This window comes from Oryza sativa, chromosome 5, assembly GCF_034140825.1.
Source record: "Oryza sativa Japonica Group chromosome 5, ASM3414082v1".
Lineage (NCBI taxonomy): Eukaryota > Viridiplantae > Streptophyta > Magnoliopsida > Poales > Poaceae > Oryza > Oryza sativa.
In genome coordinates this window covers 26,651,311-26,673,009 of record NC_089039.1, presented here as the reverse complement: position 1 = coordinate 26,673,009, position 21,699 = coordinate 26,651,311, and the positions used below count along the sequence as shown (strand labels likewise).

Genomic DNA, 21,699 nt, shown 5'->3' with positions numbered 1-21,699 from the left:
GGGAAGAGAAGGGGAGGTCAGCGTCGGCGTGGAGGCTTTGAAGGGCTCGGTCACCTTCGCCTCGCCTCGTTGGCTGGTCGCGTGGCCGTGGTCGTGGGTGCTGACATGTGGCGTGCTCCGGCTAATTACCACAATGCCCTTCTCTGATTAAAGAACCTGATTAGTGGATCACAGTAGATTACCCGTTTCCCTATGGTGATTAACAGCCCTCATCGTTTATCTTTAATTTCTACTAAAACTTAATTTTGAAGCTGATGATCGTAGTTTACTTTTTTAAGCATTAATTTAAAAATCTCTAAGAACATATATAAAAAGGTTTTATCTATATTTTTTTCTTTGATAAGCGTATGCCAATCGATAAGGCTATAAAATTATCTGTCATTTTAATTCCAGACAGATCAGTGGTTAAAATTGTTGTTGTTATTCTTAAAAGGGTATGCTGATTTTGGTAGGATTAGCTCGGGCTAACCATCAACCTTAATGATGTGACAAGTGTTCCGGTACCCATGAAATGAGCATTCAGTACAGTATGATTCAAGAGTTATTACACAAAAATGGATAAAGTGGTTAGCTCACTAACTAAAGTTAGTTAAAGTGACATAATCTCCAGTGATCACTTAGTTGAGCTACTTTTGAGTAGATTAAAAACTGAAAAGAGGAGCAATCAAAGCCTTCTAGATAAAGAAGACAACCAAAGCAGAGCTCTGAAATCTGATAAAGAAAAGAATTCTGAAGTCTGATTGCCTGAACATCCACTCCCGAGGGCATTATCGGTACATTTCTGTTCCAAATGGGCACGCATGCATCACGCATGACACTCTCGAACGGGTTCGGAATTCAGAGAATTGGAGATTGCCTGATAAGAAAAACACGATTTGGTTCTTCTAGATATAAATTTTTGAAGGAAAATAATGGGAACAAGCCGTCAGATTCAGAGATTGGAGAGGAATTGACGACCAATTCAGTCGAGAGAAGAGGAGGCGGCGTCGTGTTCGGTACGCGTCCGCTGTTAGAAGGCGAAATCAACATTGGAAAAACGCACGGTCAATACGAGGAAAATGATTAGTTAGTTCTGGAATGGTTGGTTAATAGCTGTAATGGCTGGCAAATGGGGATGTTTTTCTTCTCTGATACCGACATTTTGTTCTAGAAAACTAATTTGACCTTGTACTATATTACTAATTATTTTCATGTGGTTCAGGAAAGCAACGTACAACTGCCTTCTTTTTACATGTTGTCCACTGTTAACAAAATTACCACCATTGTTTATATGAGAATACATGTATTGTTTATCACAAGAAAATAATTATATTGTTATATTAACAATTCACAAATCACAGGTATGCGCCAACTTATCCTTAAAAAGCAGTAAAAAGGAACGAACAGAGCATGCAACTAGTTTTGCAAATTCTACACAAAAGTATGGCCCCGTTTGGATCATATGATTTTTTTTTTTGACAGAGGAAGCACCCACTACACGGATGACATGAATATCTTTTTCTTGGCAGATTAGTAACCACACTTTCTTTGATGAATAATACTACTTTTTTATATAATACTAATTACAAGGGAATTATTGTTTTATACTCCCTCCGTCCCAAAATATAACAACTTTTAGGCAATGTTTGGTTTATGGGAGTAATCCATTAGTTCCTCCATTTTAGTTCCTAATAATCCAAACAGGGATAACTAAAAGGAACTAAAAGTGTATATGAGGACTAAGGACCTGTTTGATTCAGCTTATGATTATTATAATCTGGATTATTAGGAGTAAGCTGAAACAAACAAGTAGATTATTATGCTAAATTATTATAATCTATAAGCCAAATTACTATAATCCAATAATCTCCTCTAGAGGAGCTTTTTCCAGATTATTGAGTGTCTAAAGACCCACTACTCTTAGATGCCTCTAATAATCCAGAGAAACAAACAACTTGTAGCTTATTTTATGCCAGCTTATTATAATCCAGCTTACATTAATCTGATTTAATAATCTAGATTACAATAATCTTAAGCTGAAACAAACAGGGCCTAAAATACATTAGGCCCTCTTGAAGGTACTTATAGGGACTAAAGTGACAACCTCTCTCTTCTCTCTCCCTCGGTCCATGTGCTTTTAGTCCCTTCTAGTCTTTGGATCTAAACAGTAGGGGACCAAAGTTTTTAGTCCAGAGACTATTTTTAGTCTAGGGCTAAATGATCCTTAGGCACTTAAGATTTGTCCCAAAATAATAACAAATTCTCCACCAATATTCTCTTCCCAATCAATCATAACCCTTCACCGTTCACTTTTTCCACCTACCTCCACTTCTCAACCAATCATAACCCATTCCTATTTAATTTTATCTACTTTTCTTAATAACCGTGTCTAACTTTAAAATTCTAATTCGGACTGACAGAGTACTATAATATTCATTCAACTTTGAAGGAGGCAAAGCACATAAAACCTTCTTTTTTGGGCTGGTTTGCAATCCAGTCAAGTCCCCCATATAGAAGGACTGGGATTGCGGGCCTCCTAAGTAAGGCCCAAGCATATAAAGAGGTGCCTAGACTTTATGTAAAAAAGTTTGAAAATTCGAAATAGATAAGAATTCAAATTCAAACCCCCAACAATTTCTTCAAAAGAAGGGCATTCCTAGGAATCGTATCTTCAACAAAAGGAGTATCGTACAAAAGAGAGAGAGAGAGAGAGCCTCTTTAGCCTTTAGCAAAATCACCTGCCTCTTTTTGCAAAATCACCTTTCTTTACGAAAAGGGAACATTGCCATTAGGCCCCCACGCGCAGTATGTGGGCCATACCTGTCAGCCTCACAAAAAGGATGTCTTTACCTCGTGGATTTGGACAATCTAATGGTTTTAAATATTTTTTTAATCGTATCCAACTTCTCTCCTCCAGTCCTCTCCCTCCCGTAGACCGTGGATATCGTAGAACAAACGGAAGAACACGAGAAGCCTCTCGAAGCTTCCAGAATCCCGATTCCACCAGATTCCTCCCCCCCCCCCCCGGAGCCCTAATTCTCTCGCGCGGTTCGTCCCGCGACCTCCCGGTTCCTGCCAATGGCCGACAGGGAGAAGGCGGAGGAGACGGAGGAGGAGTACGAGAGCGACCTCGACGACGCGCCCCTCCCGGCGGTGCGGCGCCGGGACGCGGCGAGCGACGACGACGAGGAGGAGGAGGAGGAGGAGGAGGAAGGGGCGAGGCCCTCTCCGCCTACGAAGGCCGGATCCGACGCGGAATCCGACGGGCAAGGCGCCGCCGAGGTGTACGACGACGACGACGCGTACGAAGATGACGAAGGGTACGAGGAATACGGGGAGGTGTACGAGGAGTTCGAGCAAGGGCGAGGCGTTGCGGGCGGAGTGGCCACCGGGGCGGTGGCCGCAGCGGGGGAGGAGGCGGGGATGGGTATGAAGGGGGAAGCGGAAGGTGAGGCGTCGGCGGCAGCGGCGGAGGGAGAGGAGGGGAAGAAGGGGAGCGAGCCCTATGCCGTCCCGACGGCTGGCGCCTTCTACATGCACGACGACCGCTTCCAGGAGGCCCGTGGCCATGGGCGCCAAAGGTTCCGGCCTTTCAACCTTCAATTGCTGCTTGATTTGCTGTTGTTTCCTTATATATCTAGGGTATGATGATATGATCTAGAGAACTTGGTAGCCTAGTTTCAACCTTCACTAGTTTGGTAACCATTAGTGTTCTCTGAAACCACTGCTTAAGTGCATTGCGTGTTCAATAGTTCAATTAATATCATCTAAGTTGATAACACGAGTGTGTCATGCTAACTAGTCCTGTGGAATTGTTAGAAGAGGCTAAAGTTTGATATTTATATGTGCAGTAGTAGTGTAGTATTTGATAGATACAAGTCATAAAACGGCTTAAATGTATTTATTTTCGCAATTGGTCTATTTTGGTTCTCTAGATTTGGTACGGTTGCTCGTTGTTGCATCTCTTCGTTATGATGTCCTGCCTAAGTTTCCTTTACAGGATAACCAAGGTCTGTGAGTAGCTTATTGAGTAATTCCCCAGCATATGATAATACATGGGTTTATAACATTGAACTATAACTCGTAAAGCACGCAAAACATGAGCTAAAATAACAACACGAAGTCATGTATTCACAGGCATTACTTTACAGAGTTGATTGTTATATGCCAAGTCGCAAACATGAAACAAAAATGAAACTTTGCCTACAAGTTTTTAAATCTGGTGTTTCATGTGAAATTGATTTAGTATTAATGCAAATTGGACACACTTATTAAAAAGTAGAAGCGTTTAACTTTGAAGTCTGATCTTGTTCAAGTGTTTCTACTAGAACAATACCTACATGATCTGAAACATGGTCTACTAGGATACACTACTACAATATAGATGAGACTGGTAAGGTATGGCATGGCTATGCCAATACCATGATACATTATCTCTTTACTATTTTAAAAAGAAAAGTTGTGTATAATGGCGAGCTCTACACCCACAAGTACTCTAGAAGATCTTTTCAGGTTAGATATAGTTTGCAAGAACTTTAAAAAAATATAATATTGTAGATCTTCTAAAAATACACTATTATCATGTAGGTTGTTGATCGTTTTTACGTAGTCATGTCTAAAAAATTTTAGATTTATCATTTTCTTAAGTTTAACTTATGGATCTTATACTACATTTTTTTAATGCTAGTTACCTCATACCTGAAATGATTAATCAGTTTTAGTGCATCAGATGAACGAATGCATCACAGTTGAATTCAAGCATAGTTGAAATCATCTGTTTTGAGGAGGGCCAATCGCAAATAGCTTGGATTGAACCAAATCCAAAATTTTACCTTTTCTTTTGCATGCTCCCCTAGTTTGGGAAGCATGAATCTTACCAAGTTGGGCATTGCTTAGATCAATGTCAACCAACAGAAAAAAGAGAAGTAAGCCCATCAGATACTAAACCAGTAAACACTCCATTGACCATTCCATACTGTACATCATTCTATAATTATACACAATAATTATGATTTGTGGTAAAAATTGTTGATAGTGTGGTAGAATGAATTGAAGTGTATTGAACAAATACTGGAAAATTTGTCTCAACGAACTGAATAATAGGTTGTATTTACTGTTTTTTTCCCTTTTAAAAGTAGTTGTTTGACTGGTGTGCTAGTGTTCCAGTGTACAAACTGGATGCTGAACCCAACTAAGCTAGACAAGTTTGATTATGTTGAATGCTTTATCTCAATTTTAAGGAATCCAATATGATACTCTGTTTCATTCTCTGGACATCCATGATCTATATTTTAATTTCTGCTACCCATGTTGTCATTTCAGGAGAATGGTGGGTGATAGACGGCTGTGGAATGCTAAAGAGGATCAAGCGTGGGTCCATGACAGATTTGATGAAATGAATTTACATGATTTCCATAATGACTACGTGAGTATCATATTGTCTTTTTCTGTGTGTTGAACTATTGATTCATCTTTCTTACCAAGATGCTTCTTTTATTGATTGTACTATAGACAAGAAGAAGGCCCAGAGGTCGATTTAGAGGACGTGGTGGTGCACCTGTTGGTAAAGTTCGTGGTGGTAGCCGTGATAATTTCAGAGGCAACAGGTCGCAGACATACTATCGTGATGGTGCTAAGAACTACATATACGTTCCGAAAGAACCTCATAGTTACCATGATAACACCAAGAAGGTTCAACAGGTTCTGAATGATAATGGCAAGAATAGAACCATCAAACCACCTAATCCTCGTGATGGCGATGCCAACAATTTCGATTTTGTTCGAAAAGAGTCTCGCCCTCTTTATGGCAATGCCAAAAGTAATAAGAGTGCACCGAGAGTAGTTCGAGGAAGAGGCTCTAAACGTTACCAACCACATTGGAGGAGTACCGCTGAGATATCTTCAGAGCATAATAATAAGTGAGTGGAAGGTTTCTTCTTATGTGCTATCTGTGTCTTTGTTTTGTTAATATAGAACTTACTGTGGTACTTTTTGTTTTTGTTGCTCATACTTCAGATCACAAAATCTTGAAAACACTTCTTCAAATGCAAACTTGGGAAAACACCAACATCAAGCTTCAAATTCTCAACCAGAACGAGGATTTCCGATGAAGCAGAGCTTTGCATCAAATTTGAATTCAGCTTCACCTCCCTTTTACCCTTCTAGGCCATCTCATCAGGAACTCCCAGTGAGTCAGAGGGGGGATGGACAACCCAGTACCACTACTAGACACTTCTCATCCCCCATTGGTATGGAGCATGTCTCTCCAACCCCACAGTATGGCCCTCTCTTAAGAGGGAAAGCCTTTGTACCGTCTGCTGGGCATGGCAAGTTGCATGCTGAAGTTCCTATAAAGGGCATGGATCATCCTTCATTTCATTCATCTACATCATCATCAACTAGTCAATTTCCTATAGCTACTAATCAGGTCACTGGAAATTCGGCTAAGTCCCCACACCCAATTGTCCAACAAAGGTTGGTTCAATCATTTAATCAATCCACACCAAAGATGCCTGGTCAGATGTTTGCTGCGCAATTTGCTAGCAGTGATAAATTGCCATCTTCCATGCAATCTACATCAACAATTTTGACTGAAGGCACTGAAATTTCTTCACCTCATGGTTCCAACAAATCTAATACTAGATTGATGGCAAAGGGACAACATAGTGACCAGGGAGAAGAACATGCTTCTTTTATGTATGGTGGAGCTCAAGTTCTTGGGACTACAGGATCACTTGGTGACCAAAATTTCCATGGAACCCCTGCACTATTTCCAGGTTCGTATTTTTACTATTCACACGGCAATATAGTAACCAGAGTGTTAAATGAGTAAACGATTACATGGGTGAGGGGAAAAGAAATAATCCAATTTCTAAAGGCTTATTCCTCCATTGATTAGAGGGTGCATGCTATGTGCCTTGAGTGAAAATGTTTACAGTGATGTTAGTGGATTTATAATCTACTTTGAACTTCTGGTTTGATTTCTGAAAAGTAGTGTTATTTTCAGTAGACTGCCACCCCATTGGAGTGAACTGAACCAAGTTTTTGTTTCCAAAACCATTCTGCAATATGCCTTTAGCTTTTTTTTTTCCCATACAGTTATGCAGTTTGGAGGCCAGCATCCAGGTGGGACTGGCGTTCCCTCAATTGGCATGGCTCTACCAGGATTTGTGTCTCAACAACAACTTGGTCTGAGCAATTCTGAAATGACTTGGTAATGACTCTTTGAACTCTTAGAATAGTTGTTTGCTTTATTTTTCTCTACCTCCAATTGGTATGATGTGGTTATCACATTGTACTTCATTTAGATGTTAGCACACTGCTGTTTGCTCAGGCCTAATTTTTTTGTGGGTTGTATCTGAATGAAACTAGGCTACCGATATTGGCTGGTGCTTCTGGAGCTTTGGGAGCAACGTATGGTTCACCTTATATTACTGTAGATGGCAGCTATTATCCCCGAACTTCTGAACATGCATCTTCATCAGTTTCTTTGAGGTATGTTAGTCTAATACTCTAATATGATTCATGTTGCAAGAATTTGGATTTCGCACACAAGGCATATATACTGTTGAGAATTGAGATAATGTTAATTTAATGATGATTCATCCTTTTGTTAAATTCTGGTTCTGAGGTATGATCACCTATTACCAACATGTTGACGACAATAAATAATATGCTATGAACTACTCCCTCCGGGTTGATAATACTTGTCGTTTTGGACAAGGGCACGGTCTCCAAAAAAAAACTTTAACCATTATTTTCCATTATAATATGTATAAAAGTGTGAAAAAATATATGATTTTATTAAAGTACTTTTTAAGACTAATCTATACATGTAGTCACCATATTTGAAAGACAAATATTTTAAAAATGATTCATAATCAAATATTCTAAAGTTTGATCTCACCCTTGTCTAAAACGACAAGTAATATCAACCCGGAGGGAGTAGTAGTTAATGCCCTTACATAGCCCTAATCTGAGGACTTATATTCTATGATTTCCCTCTACCAATGTGCTTGCTTTAGCTGTCTTCCTGTGGGTACTGCCGTACTGGTTGACCAGCCGTATCATCAGAATAGGTTTTGGTAGATAATTGGAGTAACACTACTCTCCTGATCTGGAGAGGTTGATGATTACTTTATTTAGGTTGAATAATAATTGTTTTGCTGCGATTTTTCTGTTTTGTTGTCTTGTGCAACTGCAAGGGGGCAATTTGAATGGCATGGGGATACAATCATTATGCATGCACCTAGCATTTTCCTATTATACGTAGTCTAATTGAACAAATGATCGTCATTGATTTCTGTCCCAGCCTTCATCACCAACCACCAACACAACATGCACAAACAGAAAAATGTTAATGAGAATACAAAGGATCCTAGTGCTTCAATCATCCTAGTGCTTTCGATAGTAATGATTCTTTCTGTTTCTTTTACAGAGAACCCAGTGCCTCTTCTCAGTTGAAGTCACAAGAAATAACTGGTAAAGGCATCTTCCATCCCTTTCCATTTATTTTGTCTTCTCAATTGGTATTTATTTTGGGGTATCTTCTCCTATTTTTGCCACATAAATGTACCGAGGCCTTTTCCTCTTTTGCAGAGGCTTTAAATGATGAACTTAGTCAACGCCAACATAAACCTCGGAGGTATGTTAAAGTTTATGTGTTCTGTTTGCTGTATGCTTTCTGTTCTAATACTATGTGTTAATACCATGTTGTGTCTTGTTACAGATATTCGGAAATGAACTTTGGCAAATGAACATAGTGACGATGGTGTTAATGAGGACTTCATCTGTTAGATTTGGGTCTGTGCAAGACTTCTATCTCAAGGCCTTTCTGGGTCCTTGCAACACTTCAGTGTCTGATCTGTAGCACTTTGGGCTGTATCCAGAATGAATGCCAGGTACGCATGACTTCTGTTGTTCTTTCATTGTGTTAGACTGGTGTTGTTCTGTGGTCTTGCCCTTTCACCCAAACCTTGATCCCTTGAGGGTAACATAAGGAAAATCCTTTAGCAGTAGACATTAGATGTCTGTTGTCTTTCTATTCATATATATCTTTCACTTACTATGTATAATAAGGAAATTTATTTTCTGGCATTCACTTCATAATTCTTTTATGGTAGATTCACAGTGGCAACCAAGTATGGAACATGTTTTCATTTGTTAAGGCTTCTGAAGCTAGTTCAGAGTCTTATTCTATTGATTATCCAAGTTTATTATCACTTAGTGAGCTACTAAGAATTTCTGCAGTGTTTCCATAGATATCTAGTATTTTAGTGAATAAATATGAGATTGATATTTTCTAATTAAAGGAGGTAATTGAATCGTAGCTAAAACTAGCTTAACAACTTGCAATTGCTTTTGGAAGTATAGTGTGTCCGTTTCTTAATTTGGCATGCTAAGTCCAAATTGTGGTATACCCTGAATCTGTCCTTTTCTCCATTTCCTTCGTCACAACTCATAAACGAATACATGTCTCCTCTCTTCTAACTGCATTTGGTTGATGAGTGACTGGCCATTTTTCCACGAGAAAAGATATTTCAGCAAGACACTTTAAATGGCTAGATGTTTGTATTGCTCTTGTACCTCAACCTTGGATAGGCAGTTGTCATGTATATTGTGCTCCTACATGTGCCCATGAGCATTTTAGAATCGTAGGATATGCTTTGATTTGACAAAGTTGGTGCTGCTCCTTTTCAGGTTTGACAGTTGAAGGTGTTTATATCCTTACTATAGTCATTTGCAGTGATTATTCTGATGGGCAGTTGCTATTGTGTAATTAGGTATGATTTTCGACAATTGACGCCATTTGAATCCTTACTATTTGATGGACGTTCTGAACCCTGTTACCCTGTCAGGTGAGATTTACATGGTACACCGTCCATGTTGCTATTGATCATCTTCACATTGGCATGCATATATGAATAATGCGCGATGGAGAATACGTGAGGTCTCTGTTATTGTAAGCTCCTTTTCTTGGTGAAAGAGGGGGAATACAAGGTGGTGTTGGGTTTGCTTGTGTTGCTCAGCTGACTTGATCACTGTCGGTTAATCCGTTATGACATTTTGAAGATCTGCTATGTGATGTGTTCCCTTTGCTGAAGATATTGTCGCGATATACTAGTTCGGTACGTGTTAGTGTTACACAGAGTTCTTTCTGTTCAGTTCATACTACTTGTAACTGTGTAAGCACCAGGTCTTCTGAATTACTACAATTTTACCATTGGTTTCCCTTTATAGTGGAGTATGATATTAACAACTACTACGTAGAAAGATGTAAAAGTGAGAAACTTATGTGAATGTTGTACATGCACGTCTTATAAAAAAATATTTATTTATTTTGGTCATTGGCTATCCATGTTGACCCCCCGCTTTCCAGACATGATTACCTTGTCTTTTGGCCTATAAGTTTAGGTGGTCAGGGCATCACAAATGCATCTGGTCGGATCACGTTCTCTTCCAATAAAACTAGTGCCGGGTATTCAAGAAATCATCAGGCTTATTACGCAAGAGAATAAAAGGACCCTTTTAACTTGTATGCTACAGCAATAAAAAGAATTTCACCTCTAACACATAAAAATGGTAGCTATGCCGTTTCAAAAAAAAAAAAAAGGTAGCTATACTAATAGTTTTAATTTTGGCCTTTGTTGCGCGATGCGCATGCCCCCAAACAAGCAAATGCAAGCATTACAAATTCATCAGACGTCTGAGGCTGTGTTTAGTTCGTGTGCTAATTTTTTTTAAAGTATACGGACACATATTTGAAGCATTAAACGTAGACTAATAACAAAACAAATTACAGATTCCGCCTATAAACTGTGCGACGAATATATTAAGCCTAATTAATCCATCATTAGCAAATGTTTACTGTAGCACCACATTATAAAATCATGGCATAATTAGGCTCAAAAGATTCGTCTCACGATTTACATACAAACTGTGCAATTGGTTTTTTTCGTCCACATTTAATGCTCTATGCATGTGTCGAAACATTTGATTTGACGGAAAAGTTAGAATTTTGAAGAGAAAAGTTTAAATCTAAACACGACCTGATTTCTTGTCCCTGACATGGCTGTATAATTTCAACTTTTTTTTTCAAACTTTCAACTTTTCCGTCACATTGAACTTTCATAGGTACATAAATGAACAACTTTTCCATTACATCGTTCTAATTTTTTCAAACTTTCAATTTTGACGTGTAACTAAACACAGCCGTAGTTTTACTACTACTTTATCTTGTGCAGTTCAATAATACTAATACTTCCTCTTCCGAAAGGAATTACTTCTATCATTATCTTGCATTTAGTACGCAGGAGCAGTACCATGCCGTACGCACAATCCCTTATTGGTTTGCGTGCCGTTATCACCTTGCACAGTTGCACTATCCCAACGATTCTTCTGCAATTGCGCTGGTCCATTGGTCACCCATGCATATGCCTGAAGCTTCTCTTTTCTGATCTTTCTGATCCACAAACGCATGGGCATGGCAAGAAAATGGCAGAACCATACGCGGCGATCTGTCACTCATAATCTGATGCCTGCATATACGCCTCTTCTTCTCTGCTTCCTGAATTTTTATGTCCATGCCATGCCAAGGTAGAACAATTGCAATATATTAAAAGAAATGGCCAATGGTCTATTGGCAGCATGATTGGTTACTCTTTGGCAATTGGCACCAATGATTCGACCTTTCTATTTTTTTGCACAACATATTGTCCTCCATTGCATCTTCCAGTTTAGCTTCTCTCCTATGATGGAACAACTACACGATTCCAGTATCAGTAGCACATCACTGATCAGTGGCCACTAGTGCATGTTTGCCAAGGTTGCACATTGTCACATGGAGAGCCCAGCTGCTTGTCTCCTCCCACCTATCAAGCCAAAACTTGTCAGCATCCAGCACGGCATGCTATATAGGCCTGTTTAGATTCCAACTTTTTTTCTTCAAATTTCTAACTTTTCTATCACATTGAATTTTTCTACACACACAAACTTTCAACTTTTCCGTCACATCGTTTTAATTTTTCCAAACTTCCAATTTTGACGTGGAACTAAATACAACCATAGTGTTGTTTGCAACAACTCTTTAGGGTGTGTTTAGTTCACACCAAATTGAAGTTTGGTTGTAATTGGAACGATGTGACGGAAAAGTTGGAAGTTTGTGTGTGTAGAAAAGTTTTGATGTGATGGAAAAGTTGGAAGTTCGAAGAAAAAGTTTGGAACTAAACTCGACCTTAGCAAGAAAAACATCTACTCCATCCATAAAAAAATATAACCATTTCTGTTATTTGAAATATATCCATAAATATAAGCATTTCTACAGTAGTATTACTTTCCCAACCCAACCGTTTATGGTTTAGGCCCTTATTAATTCCCAAAATAAAAACTTTTCACCCATCACATCGAATATTTGGATACATGCATGGAGTATTAAATGTGAAAAAAAACCAATTACACAGTTTGCGTGTAAATTACGAGACGAATCTTTTAAGCCTAATTGCGTCATGATTTGACAATGTGATACTACAGTAAACATTTGCTAATGACGGATTAATTAGGCTTAATAAATTCATCTCGCAGTTTCCTGACAGAATCTGTAATTTATTTTATTGTTAGACAATGTTTAATACTTCAAATGTATGTACGTATATACGATGTGACACCCCAAAACAAACTTTTTTGCCATCTAAACCGGGCCTTAATTTTCACCTCATCCTACCCCCAACAACCTCTCATTTAATAAGATTCATCACAGTCTTTTTTTTTCTCTTCATCCTTAATCCCTCTTAAAAAAGCTCAGAATTTTACTTACATTTGTGTATGGAGGGAGTACTATCTCTTATCATTGGACATTGGACAAAAATACCTACCTGTCCTTTGGTTGTAACTTTTCAAACGTATTTGAGCAAGAGGAGCGCACTGACGAACAAATTTGCCTCTGTACTCTGTGGCCCTCATCTTGCTCACCCTAGTACTGATAGTACTAACCTTAACCTGGTAAGTCTACTACTAGTAGTAGTCCAGTACTAGCTAGCTCTTGTACAAACTCTCATGGATATTCCCTTGCAATAGCACAGCCAAATAGCAACGGTACCATCACCATCATTTATCATGGGCACAACTTGCTAGATCTCATCCAATCTTGGTGATAGAGAAGAAGGGAATGTCAGCTGCCATTTTAAACATCCCTGTGCTTGTTGTTCATAGCAACTTCAATTCGATCACAGAGATAAGGTCAGGTCATAGATAAATAGAGAGATTGTCTCTGTCACTGGTTGTGTGTGTGTGTGGGAGAGGCAGTGGATGACGAGGGCAATGAGGAGGAGGAGGCTACGCATTGGCAAGGTGCTGGACTGCTTCTCCTTCTCCATGTGTTGCGCGAGAAGCAGCGGCTGCCTCTGCTTGCGCGCGTCGGAGGAAGACGGCGACGAGGAGGCGGCCATGGAGAGGAAGTCCCTGGTGAGCAGTAGTAGCCAGGTCGACCAGGTGATCAGGCTTCGCGATCTTGTTGATGGCACGAGGACACTCGGGTTCCATCTAGAACCAAAGGTATGCAAAATCTTCTTCGTCTTCGTCTTCCATCAGATATCCAAGTGCAATTGATCAACGTGCTTGTGTCATTGTGTGCCTGTGCCATTGGTTGATGTGCATTCTCTGTCTTTTTGGTTGTGTTTTGATGCAGACTGTGGAGCTCAAGGTGTCCATGCACTGCAATGGGTGTGCTAAGAAAGTTCAGAAGCACATCTCAAGGATGGAAGGTAACAAAACATCATCATCTTTTAGCTTTTTCTATGACGAACTTCTCAGTTCAGAAAAACAGTTTATTTCTTCCGGACAGTTTTCAGACTGTTTGATAGGTAGAGAATGTTAACTCTTCTGCTATCGTCTTGAGAGTCTGCTCTCCCTACCTTCATCGGTTCATCGAACATATACGTTAACCGGTTTTATCCAAATGCTCGATCATTTCAACTAACGTTAGAGAATCCAAAACATAAATCCCCTCCAAAATGGTTCAGGCCAGGTAATACCTTTATTTTCCAGACCAAGCTGAACTCCACATTTGCACTCACCTCATGAACTTTCCTAAGATACACTGTACTTTGCTACCCTTTTTCAGTCACGGACAAAGTGCCCTTCTTTGTTCTTTCTTCTTTTTTTGCTTTTGCCCCTCTCCAACACTCTGCAAAGATCAGTTCAGTTTTCAGAGCTTGCCATGTAAGGGCCTGTTTGGGAAACAGGGCCTTGTTCACATCGGATGTTTGGACACTAATTTAGAGTATTAAACATACACTAATTACAAAACCCATTCCATAACCTTGGACTAATTCGTGAGACGAATCTTTTGAGTCTAATTACGCCATGATTTGACAATGTGATGCTACAGTAAACTTTTTATAATTATGGATTAATTAGGCTTAAAAAATTCGTCTCGCAGATTAGCTCTCATTTATAAAATTAGTTTTTTTATTAGTCTATGTTTAATATTCCAAATTAGTGTCCAAACATTTGATGTGATATGGACTATAAAGTTTTAGCCCCATCTAACCACCCCCTAAGAGTAGTTTAGACTGTAATTCATCTTCTCCAGTCGCTTGCTAGGTAAATGGCCTGGGCATTTTCTTGGCTGTACTGTAGTCTGTAGTACAACCGATGAACCGAAAAACACCGTACAGACCAAGGCCACAGACGCATGGTACGGTGAACATTAACTCGGCTGCTTTTATGCATCTGTGCTTCACTGTCCTTGTACTACTCCAGATCTTGATACTCTCTACCAGCAAAATACTCCCTCTGTACTAAAAAAAAGACAAACCTTGGTTACCGTGTTCAACGTTTGACCGTCCGTCTTATTTAAAAAAATTATGAAAAAAATTAAAAAGATAAATCACGCATAAAGTATTAATCATGTTTTATTATCTAACAACAATAAAAATACTAATTATAAAAAATTTTATATAAGACGGACAGTCAAACGTTGGCATGAGAACTCACAGTTTGTCTTTTTTTAGACGGAGGGAGTAGTCAGGATGGATCATGGAACATGGATGGCAGCATAAAATGCGAACACAATCCTTTCACCTTTCCTCTGTTCCCCAATCTGGATGGATCTACTCGCAACTGTCATTTGGATCTTCCTGTCATCAACCCATGATCCTGTGATCATGGCCACAGCAGTAGTAACAGTTCACAGTGATCCTCAATCTTGGCAATTCAGAATTCAGAGACGCCATAGATCATTAGCAGTACAGTACTCGCTTGCTCTATTATTGCTCCTGCATACTGTACGCTGATGAATTCGCAGGCTGTCATCAATTTCATCAAAAACCACGGTGTTCTTGTCACCGTCACCGATCAAATCACCCTCCTCTTGCGTGCTTCTCGTGTCGCTCGATCGAGCTTGCTCGTCGCCCGGGTGGGGGGGGGGGGGGGGGTGGATCCAAGTGTCATGCTCGCGCTGGGTACATGTGTGGTTCCCCCTGGTGCTGTGGTGCATGATTGATCCTTCGAATCCACACGCGACAACCAGAAAAAAAATTATAATGTTAGCATATCCATTTCAAACTTGAAATGTGACATGAAAATTGTTCAACAAGTCTATGCTGTGGTTTGGCAAAGAGAATACTTCATCCGTATCAAGATATAGCAGCCTAATACTGGATGAGACATATTCTACTACGAATCAGTACAGTGTTTTATACAATACTATGTTATGTACTCCCTCTATTTTATATTATAAAACATTTAACTTTTTTCCCAGTCACTTTCCTTAAAAAAAACTTTTTTCCTAGTCAAACTTTGTTAAGCTTAACCAAGTTTATAGAAAAATTTAACAACATATAAAATATAAAATTAGTATAACTAAATCTAACATTAAATACATTTTTATAACACGTTTGTTTGGTGTTAAAAATACTACTATATTTTTCTATAAATTTAATCAAACTTAAAGATGTTTGATTAAGAAAAAGTCAAATGACTTATATAATATAAAAACGGAGGGAGTATTTTAGAAGGAAGGGACTTATATGCTGGTGTGTTTTTTTTAGATAATATATATGCGGGTGTGTTGAACTTGTGGCGTTTTTGTTGGGTTGCAGGCGTGACGTGGTTCGAGGTGGATTTGGAGAAGAAGAAGGTGGTGGTGACGGGGGACGTGACGCCATTGGAGGTGTTGCAGAGCATCTCCAAGGTGAAGTTCGCGCAGCTGTGGCCCCTTCCCCCCCAACCTGCTGCACCAGCCACCGTCTCCTCCGCCTAGATCTCGATCCGTTCCCATCTCAAAATGGCGGGGGCCAAGCCAAGCCAACCGCGCGTCGTGTGCCACCGTAATATTATCGCGCTCACGCGGGGAAATTGCAGATTCAGCGATGCATTGGCATTGTTACCGAGACCAACCAGGCAACCATCGTTTTTACTGCACCCTCTTGCCGGCTTCTCTCTGTGTTTGGAAATAAACCAACCTAAAATAAGTTGAAACGGCACAAGTTCAAAATTGTTATACTAAGGTAATGTCTCATTTTATTTTAGGTTGGTTTAATTTAGAACGAAGAGAATAGCTCCATATGCATACATGCCACGGTAATCTAAGGCTGACGCGTTAGTCAATCAAGCTACGTTTGAATTTTCACGGCGATCTATATTGGCACTAGGAATAATGAAGAGGGAATTATAACTACTAGAGGCTGTTTGGTATGTACTCCCTCTGTCCCTTAAAAAATCAATCTAGTATCGGATGTAACACATCCTAATACTACAAATCTACTATCAGATTCGTAGTACTAGAATATGTTACATCCGATACTAGATTTGTTTTCTGTGCAACGGAGAGAGTATGTGGATATACTACTTTATAGCTTGTGTGGAAAATGAATTGTTTCATGGGGAAGGTGAAGGTTTCTGCAGAATTTTACGAGATTTTCTGTGCTCCAAATAGGCTTGTAAACATTGTACTACTCGTGTTCTGAAAAAAAAACATTGTACTGTTTGCTTTGCTATGAGATTGGTCGATCTATTTTTCTGAGTATTTTCCGCCCGTCGTTGTGCGTATGGTGGGAGCAGATTTCTCACCCGACAAACACTTTACAAGGACATGTTTTGATTCTGCTAGGCCGCTTTGGGCCATCAAAATCACTTTCAAGAAGAAAAATGAACACTCCTGCATCTCTTCAACTATAGGTCAATGGTCACCAGTGTCACTTCTGACTCACAACTATACATACAAGACGGGAAAAAAAGAAGGCATTTCAGCAGGTCAGAGTGCTTAATTTTGCTTGTGTTGCTTCGTTGAACAATCTTGCTGCTGGGCCCTCTGTATCCCTCGCATAAGCAGAAGAAAAGCCACTCTGATACTTATTATCAGATGCCATTCTGTTGTTCATGGCGTCATTCACTCATGCGATGACGGTCAACGCATTTCAGTTGCAGCCTGCTTCTGAACTCCGGCGCATCCAACAAATTGAGCTGCCTCGAGCTTCAGCAACAATGGAGAACTTTTGGTTGCTTGTAATACGTTCCAATGGGATCTGTATTTTCAGTCATGGGCTTCTGAATGCATTACAAAGCTCGGGAACGCCATGGTAATGTCCCTGAAAATAATCAATAACACAAAATTGAGATTGGGAAAAAAGTACACTTCTAGTTCTAATGTTTCTAGTGAGAATTCAGTATTTTCACTACTCACTGCAAATAGGGAAGTGACATGTTCCTTAGTGATGCCGGGTTCGCCTTAACAAATTCTTCCCATTCCTCAGGGTCTATCCTGCCATCTCCATTTGAGTCTGCTTGACTGAATGTCTGCAAGACAAAAAGGAGCAGCATGAGGATCGAGTCAGAAAAATCATCTGAAAATTATATTTGAGAGAGTAAATGCTTAGAAGGATCTTTGTTAACTACAGTACATTATCGACAATTGCCTCGACAGCGCATTCGGAAAGATGTAGGTCTGATTCATCTAGAAGTGCCAAGACCATCTCCCTGAGCTGTTTCAGTAAGCAAACACAATCTGTTAATTTCTTGAAAGGGAAACAAAATCAACCTGTTAATTGAAGTTCAGGGTTAATAATGAAAAGTACAAATTGCCGTGAAAGAGAGTGATTCAGATTCACCTCTTCTTTCTCAATATATCCTGTCCCTCTTAGATCATAGAGCTTGAATGCAACTGCCAAGATGAGGAGAAAGATAAACTGAATACGCCTATTTCTGAAAATAATAAGAAGATGAATGCACAGGAGGCAGGGCCATACACGCAGTCTTCTCTGATTTAGGCGCTTTTGGGTGGAACACACTGAGCGACCGTACAAACTCCCCAAATTCGATTACCCCATTTCTCTTCAGATCAAACAAATCAAACACCTGCCATGAAAAACATGCAACAGAATGATCATTCTTTGTTCAGAGAAGAATCAAACAAGATGACCATTTGGTTGGCCATCTCCTGCCTGCTGACAGAATCAGGACTGAACAAGAACAAACCCTGTCTGCGAAGAGATTCGCCTTTCTGCTGTTCCTGAACAAGGCAAGCTGAAACTCCTCCTGCTCAACAAAAAACACACCATGATCAGCGCATTCAGAAGGAACAATGGTAGTACATCATCAAGAAGATTGGCATCCCAGAAACGCCATTGGAGGCAGCTATCTAATCAACTCTGCTTAAATCACCTTGTGGATGAGGCCGTCCTTGATGATGGAATAGCTCATCTTGTTGTACAGCTCGCGCAGCGCCTCCACCTCGTTCACCGTAACTGCAAGAACACTGCAAAATCATCCACAATGCAGAGGCAAAACAAACACACAGCCGTTGTAACTTGTAACAATAACTGCTTAACTATCAATGGTGTTGCATATGCATCGGTGATGTAATTAAAGTATTTAACGAGTGCAATAAAGCTTCCATTATCTTGAAAAAAAAAACGCATAGGTGAAGAGGTGCTCACAGGTGGTTTGGGCGGCGAGGACGGCCGGCTCCTCGTACCCCGGCGGCCGCTTGAACTGCTTCGACGACGCGCATCCCATGGCGACCTCGCCGTGAAATCCGAACGATGCCTTCGCCGACGAGAAGAAACTAGCCTACTCAGCTACTCTCCCTCTCTCTCCTTGTCTCCTTGATATCATCCATACACACACGTATTCGCGCGAGGTGAAATCTGAATTATTCTGACCTGAGATTACGGGGAGAGGAGAAGACAAGAAGAGGCCGAAAATTTTCTGGAGAAGCGTGCGGAAAAATTTTGTGGGCGACACGCACGCCTCCGCCTCGGCGCCTCGCTGGAGTCTCGCTGTGTCGCAGCTTACGCAAGCCCACCGTTATTTTTTATAGCGAGTTCTCCGGCGCTCCAAGTCAAATTCGCTAAGCATATGTCGCCAAAAAAAGAAAAAAGATTGCGTTTTTTCCTGCGTGCATTTGGCGATCGTGTGGACTGTGGACCTCTGCGCTCCGTGAGCGTGACAGCTTATAGCAAGCGTAATATAGACCGTGTTTAGATCCAATTTTTTTTTCAAACTTCTAACTTTTTCATCACATCAAAACTTTCCTACACACACGTAAACTTCAAACTTTTTCATCACATCGTTTTAATTTCAACCAAACTTTCAATTTCAGTGTGAACTAAACACAGCCTATAATCAGCTACTAGTTCTAAAAATTAAAACATCATTTATAACCTACTTACACAATAGTACTAGTTAGTTATAGATATATACTATATTATTAATACATAATTCATCTATTTCTCACATACTTCCTCTGTTTTATATTATATAAATCGTTTAACTATTTTCTCAGTCAAAGTTCTTTATATTTGACCAAGTTTATAAAAAAAATCAACATCTATAATACAGAATTAGTTTCATTAAATTCAGCATTAAATATATCTATCTATTATATACTAAAAATCCATTAGACTTTTTACAAACGCTCTTAAGTTGCCACGTGAGATTTCTATAAACGCTTCTGTCGGTGATATGGGACCGGGAGTATTGCGCCCGGAGGCTTGAGGCAGATGGAATCGCCCACGTGGCCTGGCACCTTCGGGGACGTCGGGCCCGAGGGTGAGGTGTCCGCCCTCCTCCTGATTTCCCCGAGGGGGGGGGGGTCGGGTTGCTCCTGCCCCGGCCCCGAGGGCCGAGGTGCCCCGACCCCTTGTGGGGTTTGCACTATGTACATAGGTTGGGTGAACACGGTAGGGCTCACCTAACCGCATTTATTGCGGTCTGGTCAAGCGTGTCACGCTGCATGCAGCGCAATGCAGCGCGCTCTTTTATCCGGTCTGTGACCAGTCACAGACCGGTCAGATCAACGGTTAGGTGGCGACTGGCGGTCTGACGCACGCCTCGCCCCGTCCCGTCAAGACGAGAGCCTCTAGGCACGCGTCTCCAGCCGGAGCTAGCGTGTTACCTCTTAGAGATGACACGTTAGCCCTGGTTAGATGAATACCAGGCTTCATCCTAACCATTACAGGCAAGATGTTGTGTGAAGAAGGGCAAACATGCACGTTGCTAAGCTGACACGCGGTGGACAAGGATGACCGATTTGTGACCGGTCTGACACTGCTCATGTCGTCAGCTCACAGCCACGTTCCCACGACGCGCCTGCCCCCGGCAGAAGTGGAGGTAGGTATGTGCCGTCCCATCAGAAGGACGTTCGGAGGGCAACCGTGCAAATCTCCGTCCATTTATGTAAAGAAGAAAAGTCCAGTTTGGAAAGGGAAGAGTGCATGTGGTATCCCCTTAAAGTATAAAAGGAGGACCTTGCCCATAGGGAAGGGAGGATTGATTTTTTCCAGATTTAGAGCCTAGAACAAGGGATAGGTCGGCTCAGACTTTGTAGCTCCTCCACACACAAATCCACCAAAACACAGGAGTAGGGTATTACGCTTCCCAGCGGCCCGAACCTGTATACATCGTCCGTGTCTCGCGTTTCTTCCGGGCACGCAATCTTTCCACATACAGAGAGAGCTTGAGATCTCACCCTAAGCCCCCGGCCGAACTGGCAAAGGGGGGCCTGCGCGGTCTCCCGGTGAGGAGCCACGAGCTCCGTCATCTGGCGCGCCAGGTAGGGGGCTCAGCGTGTGTTTTCTGAGCTCTCATACTCTTCCGTGTGCGCCAAGTTTCCCTTGTTCTGCCTAATGGCCGAGCAAGCAAAGGCGCACGACCTCTCTCCGAGTGTGAGCGGCGACGACGGGGAGCCAAACCCACGCCGTCGAGCTCGTACTCCCCCACCTCCACACCAAAGTCCTAAGCAGGGGGAGGCGCTCGAGAGGGTTGATAAATCCGCAGCATCACCGGTCGCGGGTGATGCAGGAGAACGGCGAGATGGGGAGCGTCGCCTCCTCGTCTACGGCGACGGCAGCACGCCTCAGGGCGCGCTTCAGGCTGCTGGCGCGCTCCTACGTCACCCGCCCGTCGTCCATGACCCTGAGTCTCCAGCTCAGCGATGGCTGGACGACGTGGCCAACTTGGTCATGACGGCCCAGCAGCGCCTGGGTGCTGGTGGACGGTCCGCCACCACCAAGACCTCCGGCGCCGCCACCACCGGTTCCGTGTCATCAAGGCGGAGGGCGCGGCGAGCGGCGGCGGCTGCACGGCATTCGGCTGCCACTCCCTCGTCGACACCTTCGACTCGGGAGGATCAGCATGGGGAGCCGGATGCCCGCCTCAACATCGAGCGCCGGCGTAATAGCCGGCGTACTCCCCGTGCAACGGAGGGCGCCTCCTCGTCCAGAG

At 41.5% G+C, this 21,699-nt stretch overlaps 3 protein-coding genes across 5 annotated transcripts; 2 read left to right on the top strand and 1 right to left on the bottom strand.

Moving 5' to 3' along the window:
• The first annotated feature begins 3,046 nt into the window (after window positions 1-3,046).
• On the top strand, window positions 3,047-10,325 carry LOC4339434 (protein MLN51 homolog). 2 transcript variants are annotated; one of them, XM_015785062.3, is made up of 11 exons: window positions 3,047-3,560; window positions 5,302-5,404; window positions 5,491-5,897; window positions 5,995-6,755; window positions 7,078-7,192; window positions 7,351-7,473; window positions 8,417-8,460; window positions 8,578-8,623; window positions 8,708-8,879; window positions 9,679-9,761; window positions 9,837-10,325. In XM_015785062.3, the coding sequence occupies exons 1-9, from the start codon at window positions 3,058-3,060 to the stop codon at window positions 8,733-8,735; spliced, it is 2,130 nt and encodes a 709-aa protein (XP_015640548.2). In that variant the 5' UTR covers window positions 3,047-3,057; the 3' UTR covers window positions 8,736-8,879; window positions 9,679-9,761; window positions 9,837-10,325. The 2 variants fall into 2 exon arrangements, with proteins under 2 accessions (XP_015640548.2, XP_015640549.2); XM_015785063.3 differs by lacking the exon at window positions 9,679-9,761 and having other exon boundaries at window positions 9,762-10,325.
• A 2,694-nt stretch (window positions 10,326-13,019) lies between these two features.
• Window positions 13,020-17,002, top strand: LOC4339433 (protein SODIUM POTASSIUM ROOT DEFECTIVE 3). The gene is made up of 3 exons (XM_015782471.3): window positions 13,020-13,527; window positions 13,661-13,736; window positions 16,077-17,002. Exons 1-3 carry the CDS (start codon window positions 13,282-13,284, stop codon window positions 16,235-16,237), a joined length of 483 nt encoding a protein of 160 aa, XP_015637957.1. The 5' UTR covers window positions 13,020-13,281; the 3' UTR covers window positions 16,238-17,002.
• Window positions 17,003-17,057: 55 nt separating this feature from the next.
• LOC4339432 (calcineurin B-like protein 4) lies at window positions 17,058-19,270 on the bottom strand. 2 transcript variants are annotated; one of them, XM_015782469.3, is made up of 8 exons: window positions 18,912-19,133; window positions 18,637-18,730; window positions 18,451-18,510; window positions 18,222-18,330; window positions 18,084-18,136; window positions 17,877-17,957; window positions 17,660-17,772; window positions 17,058-17,564 (listed from the first exon to the last, which is right to left on the bottom strand). In XM_015782469.3, the coding sequence occupies exons 1-8, from the start codon at window positions 18,983-18,985 to the stop codon at window positions 17,510-17,512; spliced, it is 639 nt and encodes a 212-aa protein (XP_015637955.1). In that variant the 5' UTR covers window positions 18,986-19,133; the 3' UTR covers window positions 17,058-17,509. The 2 variants fall into 2 exon arrangements, with proteins under 2 accessions (XP_015637955.1, NP_001407800.1); NM_001420871.1 differs by having other exon boundaries at window positions 17,078-17,564; window positions 18,637-18,719; window positions 18,912-19,270.
• Between the last annotated feature and the right edge of the window lie 2,429 nt (window positions 19,271-21,699).

Coding starts and splice junctions, on each gene's coding strand:
- LOC4339432 (XM_015782469.3), bottom strand. CDS start 18,985: ATGCGCGTCGTCGAAGCAGTTCAAGCGGCCGCCGGGGTACGAGGAGCC. Junction 18,731..18,911: donor CCTCGCCGCCCAAACCACCT/GTGAGCACCTCT, acceptor ATGATTTTGCAG/TGTTCTTGCAGTTACGGTGA. Junction 18,331..18,450: donor CGAATCTCTTCGCAGACAGG/GTTTGTTCTTGT, acceptor TTTTCATGGCAG/GTGTTTGATTTGTTTGATCT.
- LOC4339433 (XM_015782471.3), top strand. CDS start 13,282: ATGACGAGGGCAATGAGGAGGAGGAGGCTACGCATTGGCAAGGTGCTG. Junction 13,528..13,660: donor GGTTCCATCTAGAACCAAAG/GTATGCAAAATC, acceptor GTTTTGATGCAG/ACTGTGGAGCTCAAGGTGTC. Junction 13,737..16,076: donor GCACATCTCAAGGATGGAAG/GTAACAAAACAT, acceptor GTTGGGTTGCAG/GCGTGACGTGGTTCGAGGTG.
- LOC4339434 (XM_015785063.3), top strand. CDS start 3,058: ATGGCCGACAGGGAGAAGGCGGAGGAGACGGAGGAGGAGTACGAGAGC. Junction 6,756..7,077: donor AACCCCTGCACTATTTCCAG/GTTCGTATTTTT, acceptor TTTCCCATACAG/TTATGCAGTTTGGAGGCCAG. Junction 7,474..8,416: donor TCTTCATCAGTTTCTTTGAG/GTATGTTAGTCT, acceptor TTTCTTTTACAG/AGAACCCAGTGCCTCTTCTC.